Below are 15758 nucleotides of genomic sequence, written 5' to 3' on the forward strand. Positions count from 1 at the left end.
CTCAGGATCTAAGGGACCAATATAGAGGTGTCTTCTTGCCTTGTACATCCCAATTGGAAGTGAAGAAGTCAGAAACCTGTAAACACCAAAGGATACAAACATCACCCCCCCAAATCCCACTTCCTCTGCCAAAAGACCAGAAAGTGGGGAGTCTCTCGCCAGCAAAGTGTGAGTGGGGGGCTAGACTTCCATCCTCACCAGGCCTTAATGGGATGCCCCAAATTCCTGTTGGGGTGGTTTCAGAGAAGGCTAAGTAGGAGGCTGAATTTTATCCAACCCAGTAGTAATGAGGGGCCTTCCACCACCCAGCTGGAGTGATGTCAGAGGAGGCTGAGTGGAGAGTCAGAACTTTCACCCCTGCTCAGCGTGGTATCATTAGAGGCCAAGTGGGGAGAGTACTGGACCTTCCTATCCCTCCAGCCAAGTTAAGATACTTAGTTGGGAGTGAAAATTCCCACAACTGCCCAGCACTAACAAACTTCCTCTCCCCTCAGTATCAAAGAAGGGAACCTGGCTGTCTATTCCCACCCAGAAGTAATGAGGCAGTCTCCTCCACATTTCTCCTGCAAGAGTGGTGCCAGAGAAAGCAGCTAAAGCAAGAGGTTTAAATAATCCAGACTTTCATAACGTAGTCCCCCAAATGTCCAGATTTCAACAGAAAAATTACTCAGCATACTGAGAATCAGGAGGCTCTCAAGCTGAATAAAAAGACAATCAATAGATGCCAACACCAAGATGACAGATGCTACAGTTATCTGTCAAAGATTTAAAGCAGTCATCATGCAAATGCATCGATGAACAATTATGAACATGACTGAAGCAAATAAAAAATACAGATCCTCAGCAAAGAAGTAGAAAGTCTCAGCAAAGAAGTAGAAAATACAAAGAAAAACTAAATGGAAATTTAGAACTAAAAATACAATAACAGAAATTAAAAACTCAGAGGACTATATGAAGAGCAGAATGGAGGGAACAGAGAAAAGGAGGCGTAAAAAGATGATAGAACAATAGGATTTACTCAATCTGAACATCAACAAGGATAAAACACACTGAAAAAAGAAAATGAACAAAGCCTCAGAGACCTGGGAGACTGTCATAATTAATCGTATGTGGCTACTTGCCTAGGCCATAGTATCCAGATCACTTGTCAAACATTATTTTAGATATTTTTGTGAAGGTATTTTTTAGATAAGATTAACATTTAAATCAGTAGACTTTGAGTGAGGCAAATTACTCCCCATAATGTGAGTGGGCTGCATGCAGTCATTTGAAGGTCTTAATAGAAAAAAATTACCTCCCCTGATAAAGAGGGAATTCTGCCAGCAAACAACTTTGGATTTGAGCTGCAACTCTTCCCTGGGTTTCCAGCCTGCCAGCCTACCCTGCAGATTCTGGACTTGCAAAACCTCCACAAATATGTGTGTCAACTCCTTAAAATCTCTCTAGGTAGATAGATAGATAGAGATAGGCAGGAAAGAGGGCTGAGAAAGTACTGAAAGAAATGATGGTGGAAAACTTCACAAATTTAGCAAAAGACATAAAATACAGATTCAAGAAACTGAGTAGAACCCAAACAGGATAAACTCAAATCCACACCAAGAAATGTTATAGTCAAATTTCTGCAAACTAAAGACAAAGACAACATCTATAAAGCAGTGAATAAGGAAATGATACCTTTTCTATAGGGGAAAAATAATTCAAATGACAATGGATTTCTCTGACCAGATATCACGGAAGCCAGAAGGAAGTGCCACAGTATTTTTCAAGGGCTAAAAGAAAAGAAATATTAAGCAGAAACCAACCATACTGGCATCTTGATTTTGGACTTCTAGCCTCCAGATGATGAGAGCGCAATTTCTGTTGTTTAAACCACTCAGTCTATTATATTTTGTCATGGCAGCCTGAGCTGCCTACCCAGGGAGAAAGTGGGTTAAGGGTACACAGGTTTCTCTATTATTTCTAACAACTTCATGTGAATCATCTTCAAGCATCTCAAAATAAAAAGTTTAATTAAAAAGAATAAAATTTTACATAAATACCCTGAAAATGAGTCTTGTTTTAAAACTGTTTTTAGAATGTCTTTGCATTCCATAATACCTCCCATTCATATGGTTCTTGGCATTGTTCCAGGTGTTTTTAGACAATACCTCTCACCAGAACTTGGTTACCTGCTGGGCAACCACGGTTGCCCTTTTAGACATGAGGAACCTGCAACTTCTAGACATGAGCTAGCTGGAAAATAGTTGCATAACAGATAAGAGTTGAGGCTTTGGCCCTGACTCAGGGACTTCTTCCATTACAACTAGCCTACCTTGGGAATCACGAGTTTGCCTAGCCATCGAAGAGGATGAGCTGCCTCTATATCCCTAAGAATAGAGTGAAGATCAATGTAGAATTATATAGGAATATATTAGGTCCAGGCCGACAATATCAGGAGCAGTGTGACTCTCCAAATCCCAAGGAGTAGTCAAAGTTGACTTGACTGGTCCTTGATTGAAGATGCGTCTGGACAGGACACCTCTGGGAAGGCAGAGGAAGTGCAGGTTCAAGGGCTTCATGAGTACACAAGAGTTAACTTCCAGTTAGTTATTCTAGCTCCAGCCCTCCAGATGAGGCTTTCCTGTGCACACTCTCTGCATGTAGAACTTGTAGAAAAAACTGTCTCCACAGAATACGTTCAAGTATAACTATGTAAGGAATGTATGGGGGAAAGTAGTGATTCTCTGTTTGCTTTTCATTAGGAATGGATTCCTGGTATTCACTGTCCCAAGCAGAAAATCAAGGCCGGTTCCTAAAAACCAACTGTCTTTACTTTGTGGGCCTCGGCCAGGTTTATAGAAAACATTATGTGATGCAAAAATAATGGAGCTGGGCTTAGAGTCCTCTAACTCCAGCTGCACTCCCTGTGTTGGGAATCGATTCGAATGGCAGTTTCTACCTTTCAGCCAAGAGCCCAAGGTTTTATTTAGCATTTGAGAATTCAGGACAGAAAGAACTTCCCGGGTAATTGTTATTTTGTGAAAACACACAGTAAGCTAAATTTACTGTAACGAGAGCCCATTCAAATTTAGAAATCAGTGTGTGTATGTGTGACAAGTCATGGCATTTGGCTCCCTGTTATTACTTTAATTTCCTTTTTCAGGCTATAAACCACCAAGGTGCTACCAAGGTGCTGACAAGAGGCTTGTTAAATGTAGACCGGAACTAAGTTATTCACCGTGTTGAGTGTATCTATGAAAACCAAAATTTATCTTTCAGATAGTCTGATGACTCACTTGGATCTTTCATATAACAAGAGGACCAAATAATCAGATGATTCCCAATGTTCACCTGAACGTTTTACGTGATGGAAGTGCCACAAGCCACAGTCAACTAACATTAAATTAGTACATCTTGGGGCATCACAGTTACACCTTTGCCCAGCTCTACCATCAGGAGTTATATCTACTGTTATCACGACCGTACTTCGGAAGGCCACTTGAGTAGTGAACACCGACTTTGATCAGGGCATTTGTATCATCTAGATCTGTTAGTTTCTTAATTTGCTAGTAATAATAATAGCTACTACTTATTAAATTGTAATTATTTGCCATGCACTGACGTAGGTGCTATGTATGTATTATCTCATTTAATCCTCACAAGAACTGAAGAGGTGCATTGGATTGGCACAGTATTACAGATGAGGAAACTGACCAGGTGAGTACAAATCCTGAGATTGCATGTCTGGCAAGTACGGAGGTGGGAGTTGAATACAGGTCTGGCTCTCAAAACCCATGTTTTTTTCTCCCATTCAACATGTTGCATTGACACTAAAACAGGACCCAGAGATTATTGTGTTGAAACCAAGTGTTAGAATATTGAATTATGATTCTGAATCCCTACAGTTTTTAAAACCTCATAAGCTGCTGTGATATGCCCCATGTGTAGCAAATAAGAGGAATCCATTATGCTGATTTAAGTATCTTTGAACAGTTTTTCAGTGTTACCTTTATTAGTTGGTGACATTTTATCTCACTTGTTTTAAGTCCTGGACATTTGGCTGGTCAATATTTAGTGCCTTCAGAAAGTGTATTCTGATGACAAGAACATAAAGCAATTTAAGCCAGGAGACCTGGGCCCCAGTTTTATTTTCACATTAATTTTGCAGTTGTGAAATTAGACAAGTCAGTTCAGCAGTCTGTGCTACAGTTTTTTTATGTGTCAAAGGGACATAATATCTGCATTACTTTACCAGATAGGAATGTTCTCAGTTGCAAGCAACAAAATACATGAATAACAGTAGTTAAAGCATAAGGATATTGATTCTTTATTTAATAAAACGTTTGGAGATGGGAGGCCTAAGAATAGAGCAGCAACTCAACAACGGTATCAAGGACCCATTCTTTCTTATGTCCATTGTACCCTATCCACTATTTGCTGGTTTTCCATCCTTGTTGTCTTATGGTTGCAAAATGGCTGCTGCAGCTCCAGTATCATATCCACACTTGACAAAGAAAAGAATAAAGAAGGAACAGAACCAATTAAACTCTCCTTTGGAGCTGTTCTTTTAATCAAGAGGCACACTCAGAAATCCCATGGCACACTTTCCCTTATGACCTCATTGTCAAAAATTAGGCCATTTGGCCACCCACCCCTTACTGAGAGGCCAAGAAATCAAGTGTCTGGTCTTTCAGCCTTGGTATTGGAGGGCAGAAAGGGAGAGAAGATGGTTCAGAATGATTTGTGTAGGTAACCATCAGTATCTCCCACATTCATGACATTGCGGGATTTGTTTACTCAAAACAAACTTTCCTCTTTGTCCCTCTTCATCCAAAATAATTTGTAATCAGTATTTTAGACATTGTGTATATCCAACCATATTTTGCTAGGTAATGTTTCATATATGTGAACCACAAAAATGCAAAGTGGATACCATAGATATTCAAGAAATGAATTATTCCCATGCAGGAAAATGCTCACCTGTGATCTAATGCCCGATACATTTTTCATGTCATTCGAAGTCACCTCTTACGTTTGTGTTCTCTTCCTGTTTCAGTGAATAGTAAACTAGATGTGAGCTATGTATAAATAATGCCAGAACATCTGGATGAAATGGAAAAAAAAAATCAATTATCTGGATGTTTTGTCTACATAATATCAAAACATGTAACACTGTGTAGACAAAACATCTAGATGATTGAATATTTTACTTTTCATCCAGACAGTTTGTTGTCATGTGGACAAAAAGTACTGCCAAGTGAGGGACATAAGAAAAAAACAGGATATAGCAAAACTTGCCTGATTTGTAGAGTTCGAGAATTGTTGCTTAGCTTATTATGGGAAAGGAGGACAATTGATGAGATATTGTATCAATTAATTTTTAAAAATGCTAGGCTTTACTGGAATAAGCTTCTTACTACATGTTCACAGTGATCATGATAAATGGTGGTTCCATTCTGAGACACTTAATAGAAAACACACAAACCACTTTTTATACAACATTGTGTTTATTTTACAAATGAAGCAATGCATTCACAGAAAAGAACAGTGACTACTAAAGCACTCATTTATATCCTGGAAGAACAAATATAGAAATAAATTCTAGTTGTCTAATCATGGGTCAACTCATGAGCCCAGATTCAGTTCAAATTCAATAATTATTTACCTTTGCTGTTCCAGGTACTATGCTGGTCACTTGTTCATATGTAAGTCATCATTTAATTTATTCTACATTAATTTTATGGGGTTCCTATTGTAATTCCCATGTTTTAAATGGGAATCTGGGTGTTAAATATAAAGAAAAATCTCCAGAATCTCACAGGTTGATTATGTCTACAAATAGCATGGTGCTAAAAAAATTTTTTTTTCATTTAGCATGACTTATTTTGAGTAGAATAAAGAAACGAGAGTCGTAGAAGACCAAATTTCTAGAGTTTGGTGTTGCGATTCCTAAAAAGCTGGGAAATATGGCTAAATGCACTGTCATTCTATTTTGTTTTGTGTATTGTAATATATATATATATTTTTTTCCATGTTCTAAATCCAGTATACCTAATTGAGAACTAAAGTTGACAAAGAGGGATATTAGTATTCAACAGGAATCTATTTTATCCTTGAAGAACCTGATAGAGCAATATCCTTAAATACTATCTGGAGGGCCTCACTGAGATAACAAATTAAGTTTTATGACTCACTATTCCCATTGTTTCTTAAGCAGACTGTTCCAAATTCAATACACAGAGGTCACTAGGGGAACATTCTGTCTTCAAAGTCAGCCTTCTGTAGTCTCTTATTTTTCTGGCAGTGACTTAGCTGGATGTGGTAGTAACTGCGAGCTAGGAGAACTCTGGAGCCAAAATTTGTGTGATCAGGACCCAGTGGTCTGGGATTTTCCAGGTCAAAAAACTGTCAAAAATACCATCAGTAAGGGGATGGGTCTGAGCCGTAAAGCAGTAGAATTTTCAACTCGGGCCATCCTTGTGATAACCCCTGAGTCCTGCAGCCACTTTGTTTAATACAGATTTTTCTGATTTATGACTGTGGTATTAGGGCTGGCACAAGTCTCTCTCTCTCTCTCTCTCTCTCTCTTTTTTTTTTTACCAGAAAAGACTCACATCGAATTCCAGTCAAGAAGCTTCAAGGTAAACTCCGCTATGCAGCCCGTTCATGCATTTCCTAGCGTTACGGTTCAGCTTCCGATTAAGGCAATATGTTTAAAACCTGTATTGGGTTCTGGAATTAGATAGTGGTAATGGTTGCACAACTCTGAAAAAATACTGAAAAGTAGTGAATTATACACTTCAAAAGGGTGAATTTTATGGTATGAGAGTAATATCTCAGTTTAAAAACACTGTATTGGACTAATTCAAATGGCTTCTTGGACATCAAATAGATCTTACAAAACAATATTTTGGTGATTTAAGTGTAAATGAAACAGAAACATATGGAGTAAATTTCTGCAAAATTGCACATGATTTCAAAAATTAAGGGGGAAACGTTCTTGGCAAAACTTAGTTGGGTTTCATCTAACCCAAAATATTTGAAAAATAAATTGAGACATTTCATAAACCAAAATACAGCTGTTTTTTCCATGCAGTATGTATTTGCTATGCACTGTCCTTCTCACTAAGTACATTTCTACTTATATTGGAAGGTACAGTCAGTTCAGGTACCCAGGTACAAAATCATGAATATTTAAGGTATCAGACAGCATAAAGCAAGGTCCAGTTGTGGAAATTTTGCTACGGTATATTAAACAGTATTTTCAAGGAAATATTCCTTACTGAAACAATTAGAGGAGAAAGCCTCTTATAACTGACTCTGAGTTAAATTCAAAAGCACGGAAAACTGAAATCTCTAAGACTTCATCAGAGGCTATGCCATCTCCATTATACGTTAACAATCTCTGGGCACATTAAGTACCATTGTTACTGAAAAGGCAGTCTTCTATATGGCTTTATAAAACCCAATCACAAAAATGGTAGATATTTACACCATATATATCAGATTTTTGAAGTTGTCAGGCAAAACCTTGAAATCATTTTAAATCCATATATCTATTTATTTTCTCATTTCTCTTCTATTTCATCCTAGACTGCAAACTAAGCAGCAACTGTGAGTGTCCTTTTCACAGCTGATACATTGTTCATCTTCCCACCCCACCTCCAATGGAATGTTCTGAGAGATAAGAGTTCCATTTTGCCTTACTGGAGACATTTCATATACCCACATAGCCAGCTATGTTTTCCTGTAAAGCTGTGGCCAGCTTGGTAATGCACACACTTGAATTTGTTTCCTCCTTTGCTTTTTTCCCTCATTTTTGCTTCACCAGATAGGAAGGTAAACTTTGTTCTACCCTAATTCTAGGCATCTAGGCTAAGACAACCAATCATAGAAAGCCATGCCTTGGGATAGGACTTTGTCTGGAGGTGATATGGAGGACAGATGGAGTAGTAACAGTTACTAAAGCTTTCATCTAATGATAATTGAAGTACTGTCAATGGAAAGCAGGGCATCAGGAGACAATGTGGCTTCTGTTCTTGATTGGTAAGAGGGATGTCGTAATAATAAAGATCATGGTGAGGAGGGGGATACTTTGTTACCAGTAGAGGACTTGTAAGAAGTAAATGATGGGCTTAGGGCAACAAATTGCCAACTTAAATCACATTTTGAAAGCCCGAGGGCCCCTCTGGCAGCTTTAAAGTGAATGTTCCCTTCCTTCAGACACAGGGAAGATGAAAATTGAAAATCAGACCCAGTATCCGATTACCAGCATGGCAGAATTGCAAAGGAAACTAAATGCGCACCGTAGATCTTTCATAATGAAGTTGAGACCTGATATGAAGAGTAAGAATGGGGAATTTTATTTTATTTAAAGTTTTATTTTATTGGGTTGGCCACAAAGTTCGTTCGGGTTTTTCCATAAGATCTTACAGAAATATATTGAAGTACAGTTGATTAACAATGTTGTGTTAGTTTCAGGTGTACAGCAAAGTGATTTGGTTATACATATACATGTACCTATTCTTTTTCAAGTTCCTTTCCCATTTCGGTTATTACAGAATATTGAGCAGTGTTCCCTGTGCTATACCGTAGGTCCTTGTTGGTTATCTATTTTAAATATAGCAGTGTGTATATGTCAGTAGATCAACACGTCTAATAATCTTGATCCCTCAATTACCAGAACTCTATTGGTCAGCAAAAGAAGTCCCCTTCCCACCTGCCGGAGGACAACAAACCCCCCTTGCCTGGAGATTGTACAAAGACTTCACCTGAGGCATGTGTCTCTCAATACGAATCTTTTTTTTTTCTCAAATGGTCTGTCCCTACTACTCCTCACTGTGACCAGGCTAGGTAACAACACTTATTGGTCTGAGGCAAAGTAGATGTAATTATTCTAACAGTGATGTTGGAGTGGGGCTGGGAATCACAATGTTTGATCCACAGGAATTTACAGCAACTATGTTTGGAAAAGTCAGAAAAGACAAAGAAGTGTTTAGATAACCATGGTGTTGCTTGAGTGGTATAATTAAAAAATATCAAAGTCTGATGAACTGAAGGATGATGTCAACAGCTACAGTGGAAATTCAAGTTTCCTCACCCTATTTCGAGATCTAAGTTAACTCACAGACCCAGAGCCATTGAAAGGGAGGCATGGTAAGTGGAGTGAAGGGTAGACAGTTCCCCAATCCTTCCCCAAAGGGACTCATGGCCAATTTTCAGAGCACTCATGCATTGGGGAGAGAAGAATACCCAAATATTAAAGAGCTGTTAGATACAGAATCTGAGCATCCATTGATCTACTTAGACTTAAAATGCCTTTGTGGTCTTCTGGTTAGGAAGGGCACTTTAAAGAGATCTGAGGAGAAGAAATTGATGGAGAAAACTTCCAACAATATGGGTGGGGCTAGAACTGAACACCCAGGGTAACTTTTGAAACCAGAGGATAGGGTTGGTGGAGACCATAATTATACATGCCTAGAGAAGTTAGCAAAGGAAACAGTATATGGCAAGATGGAGACCGAGAGAGGAAAGAATTTCAAATGGGAAATGGCTTGTCAATAAACATTCTGTAGCAAGATCTCCATTTGTTCTGAGGATTAACTCCTGAGTGTTTATTTCCATTTGTAGAGCAGCAGAAGACAAGTTCTGCCCACAGCGGTTCATGATGAAAAGGCAATTCTATTTTTCTCTCCTTCTTCAGATGGTTCTCACGAACAGACAGGGAAGCCTTCTTGGAGTGGGGCTAGAACAGGGCAAGAACAGATGCCTGGAGTAAAGTTTTGGCTAGTGGGAATATGGAGCTAACGGACAGACAGATTGGTTTAGCTCTCAGTTACATGCCCTTCTAGCATTATGGCCTTGGGCAAGTGTATTAAAATTGGAAGGGGCCTTGGGAGTCATTAAACAGAAAAGGAATTTTGAAGACTCTTTTTGCCTGGGCTCCCTGGAAAACAGAGCCTGAAGAAAAGTTTACATGCTAACACTTTATCAAATTATGCAATCCCATGCATAAGGGGAAAGGGGAAGTGATTCAGGGCACAAAGAGAAGGCAAAAGCAAATATGGGGTTACTTTACCCAGATGACCACATCATCCCAAGAAAATACAACTCTTTCCTTGGCCAAATAAGAGTTTTATAAATTATTAAAATTAATAGGTGAATTTATCAAGGTCAGTGTAAAATTAAATTAATTTACATATATCAGCAACAAACAATTAGAAAAGTAAATTGAGAAAAAAAGGAAAGGTTGTACCCATTTCACTGTTAGAGTAATCTACATCCCACCTACTTCCATAAACAGAGTCTAGAATATACATTTTTACAATCAGCTCTGAATTTTCAGTTACACAGAAATGTCCTCAGAAAATATTCAAGCAATTTCCCTGAAAAAGATTATGATGGCAAATAATGTCCTGTGACCATTTGTAGAGCCTTATTAAATTATCCTCTGATGGTTGATAGCTTTGGTTTTCAAGAAAACAGTGTATCTTCCATGGTAAGCTATAAGCAGAACCATTTCAGAGTTGTCTCCAGGTTCTTAATTGAGGCATCTCTCTGGTCTACCTAAACATCTTCATCATACAACCCAGATAAATCTCATCCTTTCTTAACTCTCCCCAATATAGCACCTGTATTCTGTTCGGTCTTTCTCCACCTGGACCTCTGTCCCACTTCTATGACTCCTTAGGGCTTCACAGAGCTTCATGTAACACAAGCCTGTTGAAGTTGGAAGTCAATGTGTGTATCAACAGGAGATTATGATACTGACATAAATATAGGCACAGAGATTTAAGTAATTGAAACAAGCCATTCATGTTTAAACAACGTGATAATAACAGTTTCACCTCCCTGAGCTATCACTATTAATACAAGAGTTTTCCAGTCTGTTGTAAAAGTCATCACCAGCACCAGCTCTCACTTCTTGCTTCCTCCCAAGACACTGGGTCTATTTTCAGTGATAAATGTGAACACTTTTTTTAAAGGACCCTCTTTTAAAAGCTGGTGAACTACAGATTTAAAACGTATTTTAAGTTTCCCAAACTTTTTCTACAATCTAACCAGAGAGTCATGCAATGCTTTTCTAAACAAAATGCTATAGCATTTTAACCTTCAGATAATCTCTCTGAAGGGTGTATAAAAAATTTGGAGTGCCCAAAAAGAACTATTTTGAGAATTGTTTAAATAGCGCCAAACTTCGGTCACCTACGCCACCTACCTGTATATAAAATTCTGACAATGCATTGTACATGTGTTCATAATAAACTCACAAAGTATTTAGATCTGTGTGAAATTTTTCTTTTTTTTTTTCCTTAGCTAAATATAGTGGAAAGCGAAAAATATTTCTTTGGTGAAAATGTCACATTTTGTGAGTCATTCATTCAACATTGTTTGGTTAATTTGATTTTGTTGGGCATTTTTATAAATCCGATATATTTACCCAGAGGACTTTTGGCACTGGCAGCATATTAAAATCAGCAGAAAAATAGCTATCTAGCCTAGGATTGAGAAGACTCAATTGCATCCAGATGAGGACCAAATCCACTTCACGTTTCCAGAGCAAATAAAATTAATTGTGTCAAAAATTAATCCTTTGGAGACTTCTGGAATGTTTATTTATTCCCATTCTAATTACTGTGGTATTTTAGCGACCCTATTTTGCATTATCTACACATTCTCTCAACTTCCTTCTTGCTTAACTTCTTGTTCATTATCCTCCTTATTTCTGAGTCAGATAGTTTTCCTCAACCCACAATTGAAATGGAGAATTGAGGCAAATATATAGGGGATTTGAGTAAAGCAAAACCACATATTTTTCAAATTTAGATCTCATTTTGGACCCCCAACTAATTGTTTGGCTCCATGCTTTCCTTTATCCAGTGTGCCTCACCAGAGACTCCTCCTTAAACACTCTTTGGCAACTTATCTGTCCAAGGTTAGGTGGGCATCTTTGAATGCCCAGTATTGGGATCCACACGTGGGTGACTTCTATGGAAGAGAAAGGGAGAGAGTTTAGATTGATTACCTGTTGGTCAAAGGGCACAAACTTCCAAGTAGAAGGTGAATAATTTCCAGAGATCTAATGCACAGCAAAGTGATAATAGTCAACAACGCTGTGTTATGTACTTCAAAGTTGCTAAGAGAGTAGATCTTAAGTGTTCTTATTACAAAAAAAGAAACGATCACTATGTGACATGATTAACATGTAAACTAATGTAACTGTTGTCATCATATTGTATCAATGTAATATCAACATATGATATAATATATCAGTCTCAAATCAACACATTGTTCACCCTAAACTACACAATGTTATATGTCAATTATACCTCAATTTAAATAAAATTGTATAAGTGAGTGAATTGGCTAGTCTATGAGCCATTCCAGGAAAAAAAAAAAAGGTAATTATTCATTAATTATAACTTAGTTTGGATCACAAGAATTATTTCTAAATTTGATTTTATTTATTACTTTGGCCTTTCCCAAGATTAAACCCAAAGACAAATAATAAACATAGTAAAATAATGTGAAACCAGTTGTAAGGGCAATTTCCCTAAGGAAGTTCTAGAAATGAGCTGAGAAATGGAGCATCTCTGAAAGAAGAACCAGTCTTCTAAGGTGGGCCCTGGAAGAATCATACCTCTGAGGATGAAAAAGCCTCCATGAACCTGTCTAGCAAACAAAACCACAGTGTTAATCCTGCAGCGATAGTTCTTTTATTCCGACTTACAGTGTGTTTTTACTTCCTCTGCATGAGATTTGACTCCCCAACATTTCTGCACAGTCATGTCCTCCTGCATTTTCAGAATCCTCCATAAGTTCAGGGTAGTTCTAAGTATATAATAAGATCGCTATATTCGTACATTGGCAGATTTTTTAATACATTTCTTTATCTGCTTTTGGATCAACTAAATTCAGACAAAAGTTATTTGCTTTAATCCATTCAAACAGAATCTTGAGTTGAAAATAGGTCCATTTTTATCAGTTAAATGAACTCAGTAATCTATTTTAAATAATTAGTATGAATTATTTTTAAACCAGAGTAAAAATGCAGATGAAATTTCTATACATAGAGCCTTCCTATTTCTTTGGCTATCTTTAGCCACTTCTATTTGCTATATTGCTTCCTGTTTTAGTACCAGTAAGCAGGCTGATGTGCCTTATGTAAATGATATGCTGAAGAAATTTATTGTAATTTTAAAAATTCTGTTAGGCATAAATCTGTTACTTTATACAATGCCAGTTGCAATAGGCTAAATTAAAATTCATGTAGCTTCACTTCATACACCCTTAAAAGGAATCTAAAGACTATCTACACAATGTCGAATAGTTGGAAAGGAAAAGACACCTAAAAATGAAGTAATTTATTGTTATAGCTATAAAGAAGTATTTTTGATGTTATATACTCCAGACATATGTAGTTAGACCAAAAGTTTCAATTTTCTTTCAAGTGTTTTATATTGGGTGTGGCATCATGTAGATAGACTTTATCCCTTGAGGATTTCAAGCACTAATCAGGGACATGATATTTATCCACATAACTACGTATTAGTCTGTTCAGGCTACTATAACAAGATGTCATAGATTGAGTAGCTTATATACAACAGGAATTTATTTCTCACAGTTCCAGAAGCTGGAGGTGCAAGATCAAGGTACAGTCAGAATTGGTGTCTGGCGGTGGGAGGGGGGGCGGGGGGGGGCGGCTAATTCCCTGGTTCATAGTCTTCTCACTGTGTCCTCACATATGAGAAAGGGCAAGGGAACTCCTTGGGGTCTCTTTCATAAGGGCACAAATCTCATTCATGAGGGCAGAGACCTAATCACCTCCCAAAGGCCCTCACCTCCACACTTCATCATGTTGGGGATTAGGTTTCAACATAATTTGGTGAGGATACAAATATTCAGTCTGTAGCGCCTAGCAAATGTTTGCACCACCAGCTTTGTGCAAGGCACTGTGCAAATTTGTGAAAGCATTCTTACATTGGGTTGGTTTGAATAATCTTTAAGGTATCTTCCCAGACTAAGATTCCATGATTTGAGATGAGCCCAAAACAAAACAAAATTCCATTGAAATGAGTTAAAGTAGAATTTTTTTAAAAATAAACATTTATTGAACACCTACTTTGTACTGGTAACTCCTGTTACGTCATCTCATTATAGTGGATGCTGTGAGGCCCTGCTCAGATGCCCCTTCAGGACTGGCACACCCATTCCCCCGGCTGCTGGGAGTGTTGACAACTGTGCTGGCAGCTACTTCCTTCTCTAGAAATTGCCCTTGACCAAAGGGGCTGCCCCACTCAAGTTTATGCCTCCTTCCTGGGGGAACCCAATCCAATAGCTAGACAAAGACCTGCCCCCTTTGCCTCACTTTGGGATAACTGAAGACCATCTCTGTTCTTGGAGAGCTCCTCCTGGATCAGCTGCAGCCTCTTTTGCATCTCAGTTCAATGTCTCCCTCTGTCTCTTACTGCCTCCCTCACTTCTGGACAAGAGTTATTGCTGGTGCAGCCCGGATCAACCTCCAACTTAATCAACCTCAATGTCTTTTCCAGGGAATCTGACCTAAGACCCTCATTTGGTATTTGCATACTATTTGGTGTCTTACGGCAAGTCAGGCACTTTTTTTTTAATAGTTGGGATGAAGATAATAGTTAAGCAGGAAAAAACTTTTCAAGGAGTGTGTGCTAAAACTCACTGGGCAGTAACAATCAAGTTGTTACACAGCAACATCCCAGGCACATGCAGACAGTGCTCTCCAGAAAGTGCCATGTTCCAGATGGTCCACCTTTTGGCTCCAACCTAGTTTGAAAGAGATTCTTTCTACCAAAATGAATAGAGTTTGATGGAGCTCCCCCAGTTTCAGAGTGAAAACAGAATACAGAAGTCAATAAAGAGAAAACTCAGATGACTGAGGCTGAAAATGCAGAACTATCCAAAAAGAAAGTACTAGAAGACATTTCTGAGTAAAAAGGGAAGTGATGTAGGTATTTTGTAGAAGCAACACCTCCAGGGACTACAGATGTTATCTTAACAGTGAGTTTTCAGTAAATGTACATGTAGAGACTGGGAATAAGGACAACTAGGCAAGAAAAAGACTCTCCAACTTGAGCACAAACAGCTTGAGGCAGATAGAAGGGACCCATAGAACCTAAGGAACACAGGCAAAACAGACATCTCTCCTTTTAAAGCAGGTCAGAAACAATCCCATTTAATCCACCCTTCGATGGGAGTTTCTCTGCTCCTTCGAAGGGAAATATTTGACATTAGTATTAGACAAACCCCACTTTTTATATAAACTCACTAAATAGGAGATTATCTTCATATTTCCACTGTCTCTATGTCCCATGTCAAGGAGCTTTTCTAAACGTTTTCACAGAGAAGCATTTGTATCCATGTGGCCTTCACCAAGATTCTGGTGCCTCAGGTGAGTAGGTCCATAACATCTTTAAATAACCTGGCCTTCAACTGATGTTACTTCTGTCTGGAGTTGCTACCCATTGTATACTCAGAGCGCTGTTCTTTCTTTGTTGGCTGATTATCTCCTGTTATGCCCAGGATACTGGGAGGTGGAAGAACTCAGATCGGCTTCTGATGTTCCCATTGAACTGCCCTGTGGCTTATAGCAAGACAGTCCACAGTTAAGCTTCAGTTTCTCTGTTTGTCTAACCTGTATCTGTGTAATCTAGATCGGTGTTATCCAATAAAACTCTGACCATGATAGAAATATCCTATATTCTGTGCTGTCCAATGTGGCAGCTATAGCCCATATATACCTACTG

General features: G+C 38.3%; 1 protein-coding gene across 1 annotated transcript; it reads left to right on the forward strand.

Annotated features, from left to right (window-relative positions):
- The first annotated feature begins 713 nt into the window (after nucleotides 1-713).
- LOC309656868 (uncharacterized protein) lies at nucleotides 714-14759 on the forward strand. The gene is made up of 4 exons (XM_082453895.1): nucleotides 714-3696; nucleotides 6583-6620; nucleotides 8203-8325; nucleotides 8663-14759. Exons 1-4 carry the CDS (start codon nucleotides 3611-3613, stop codon nucleotides 8752-8754), a joined length of 339 nt encoding a protein of 112 aa, XP_082310021.1. The 5' UTR covers nucleotides 714-3610; the 3' UTR covers nucleotides 8755-14759.
- The last annotated feature ends 999 nt before the right edge of the window (nucleotides 14760-15758 follow it).

Source organism: Balaenoptera physalus (genome assembly GCF_965194825.1).
Source record: "Balaenoptera physalus genome assembly, chromosome: 3".
Taxonomy (NCBI): domain Eukaryota; kingdom Metazoa; phylum Chordata; class Mammalia; order Artiodactyla; family Balaenopteridae; genus Balaenoptera; species Balaenoptera physalus.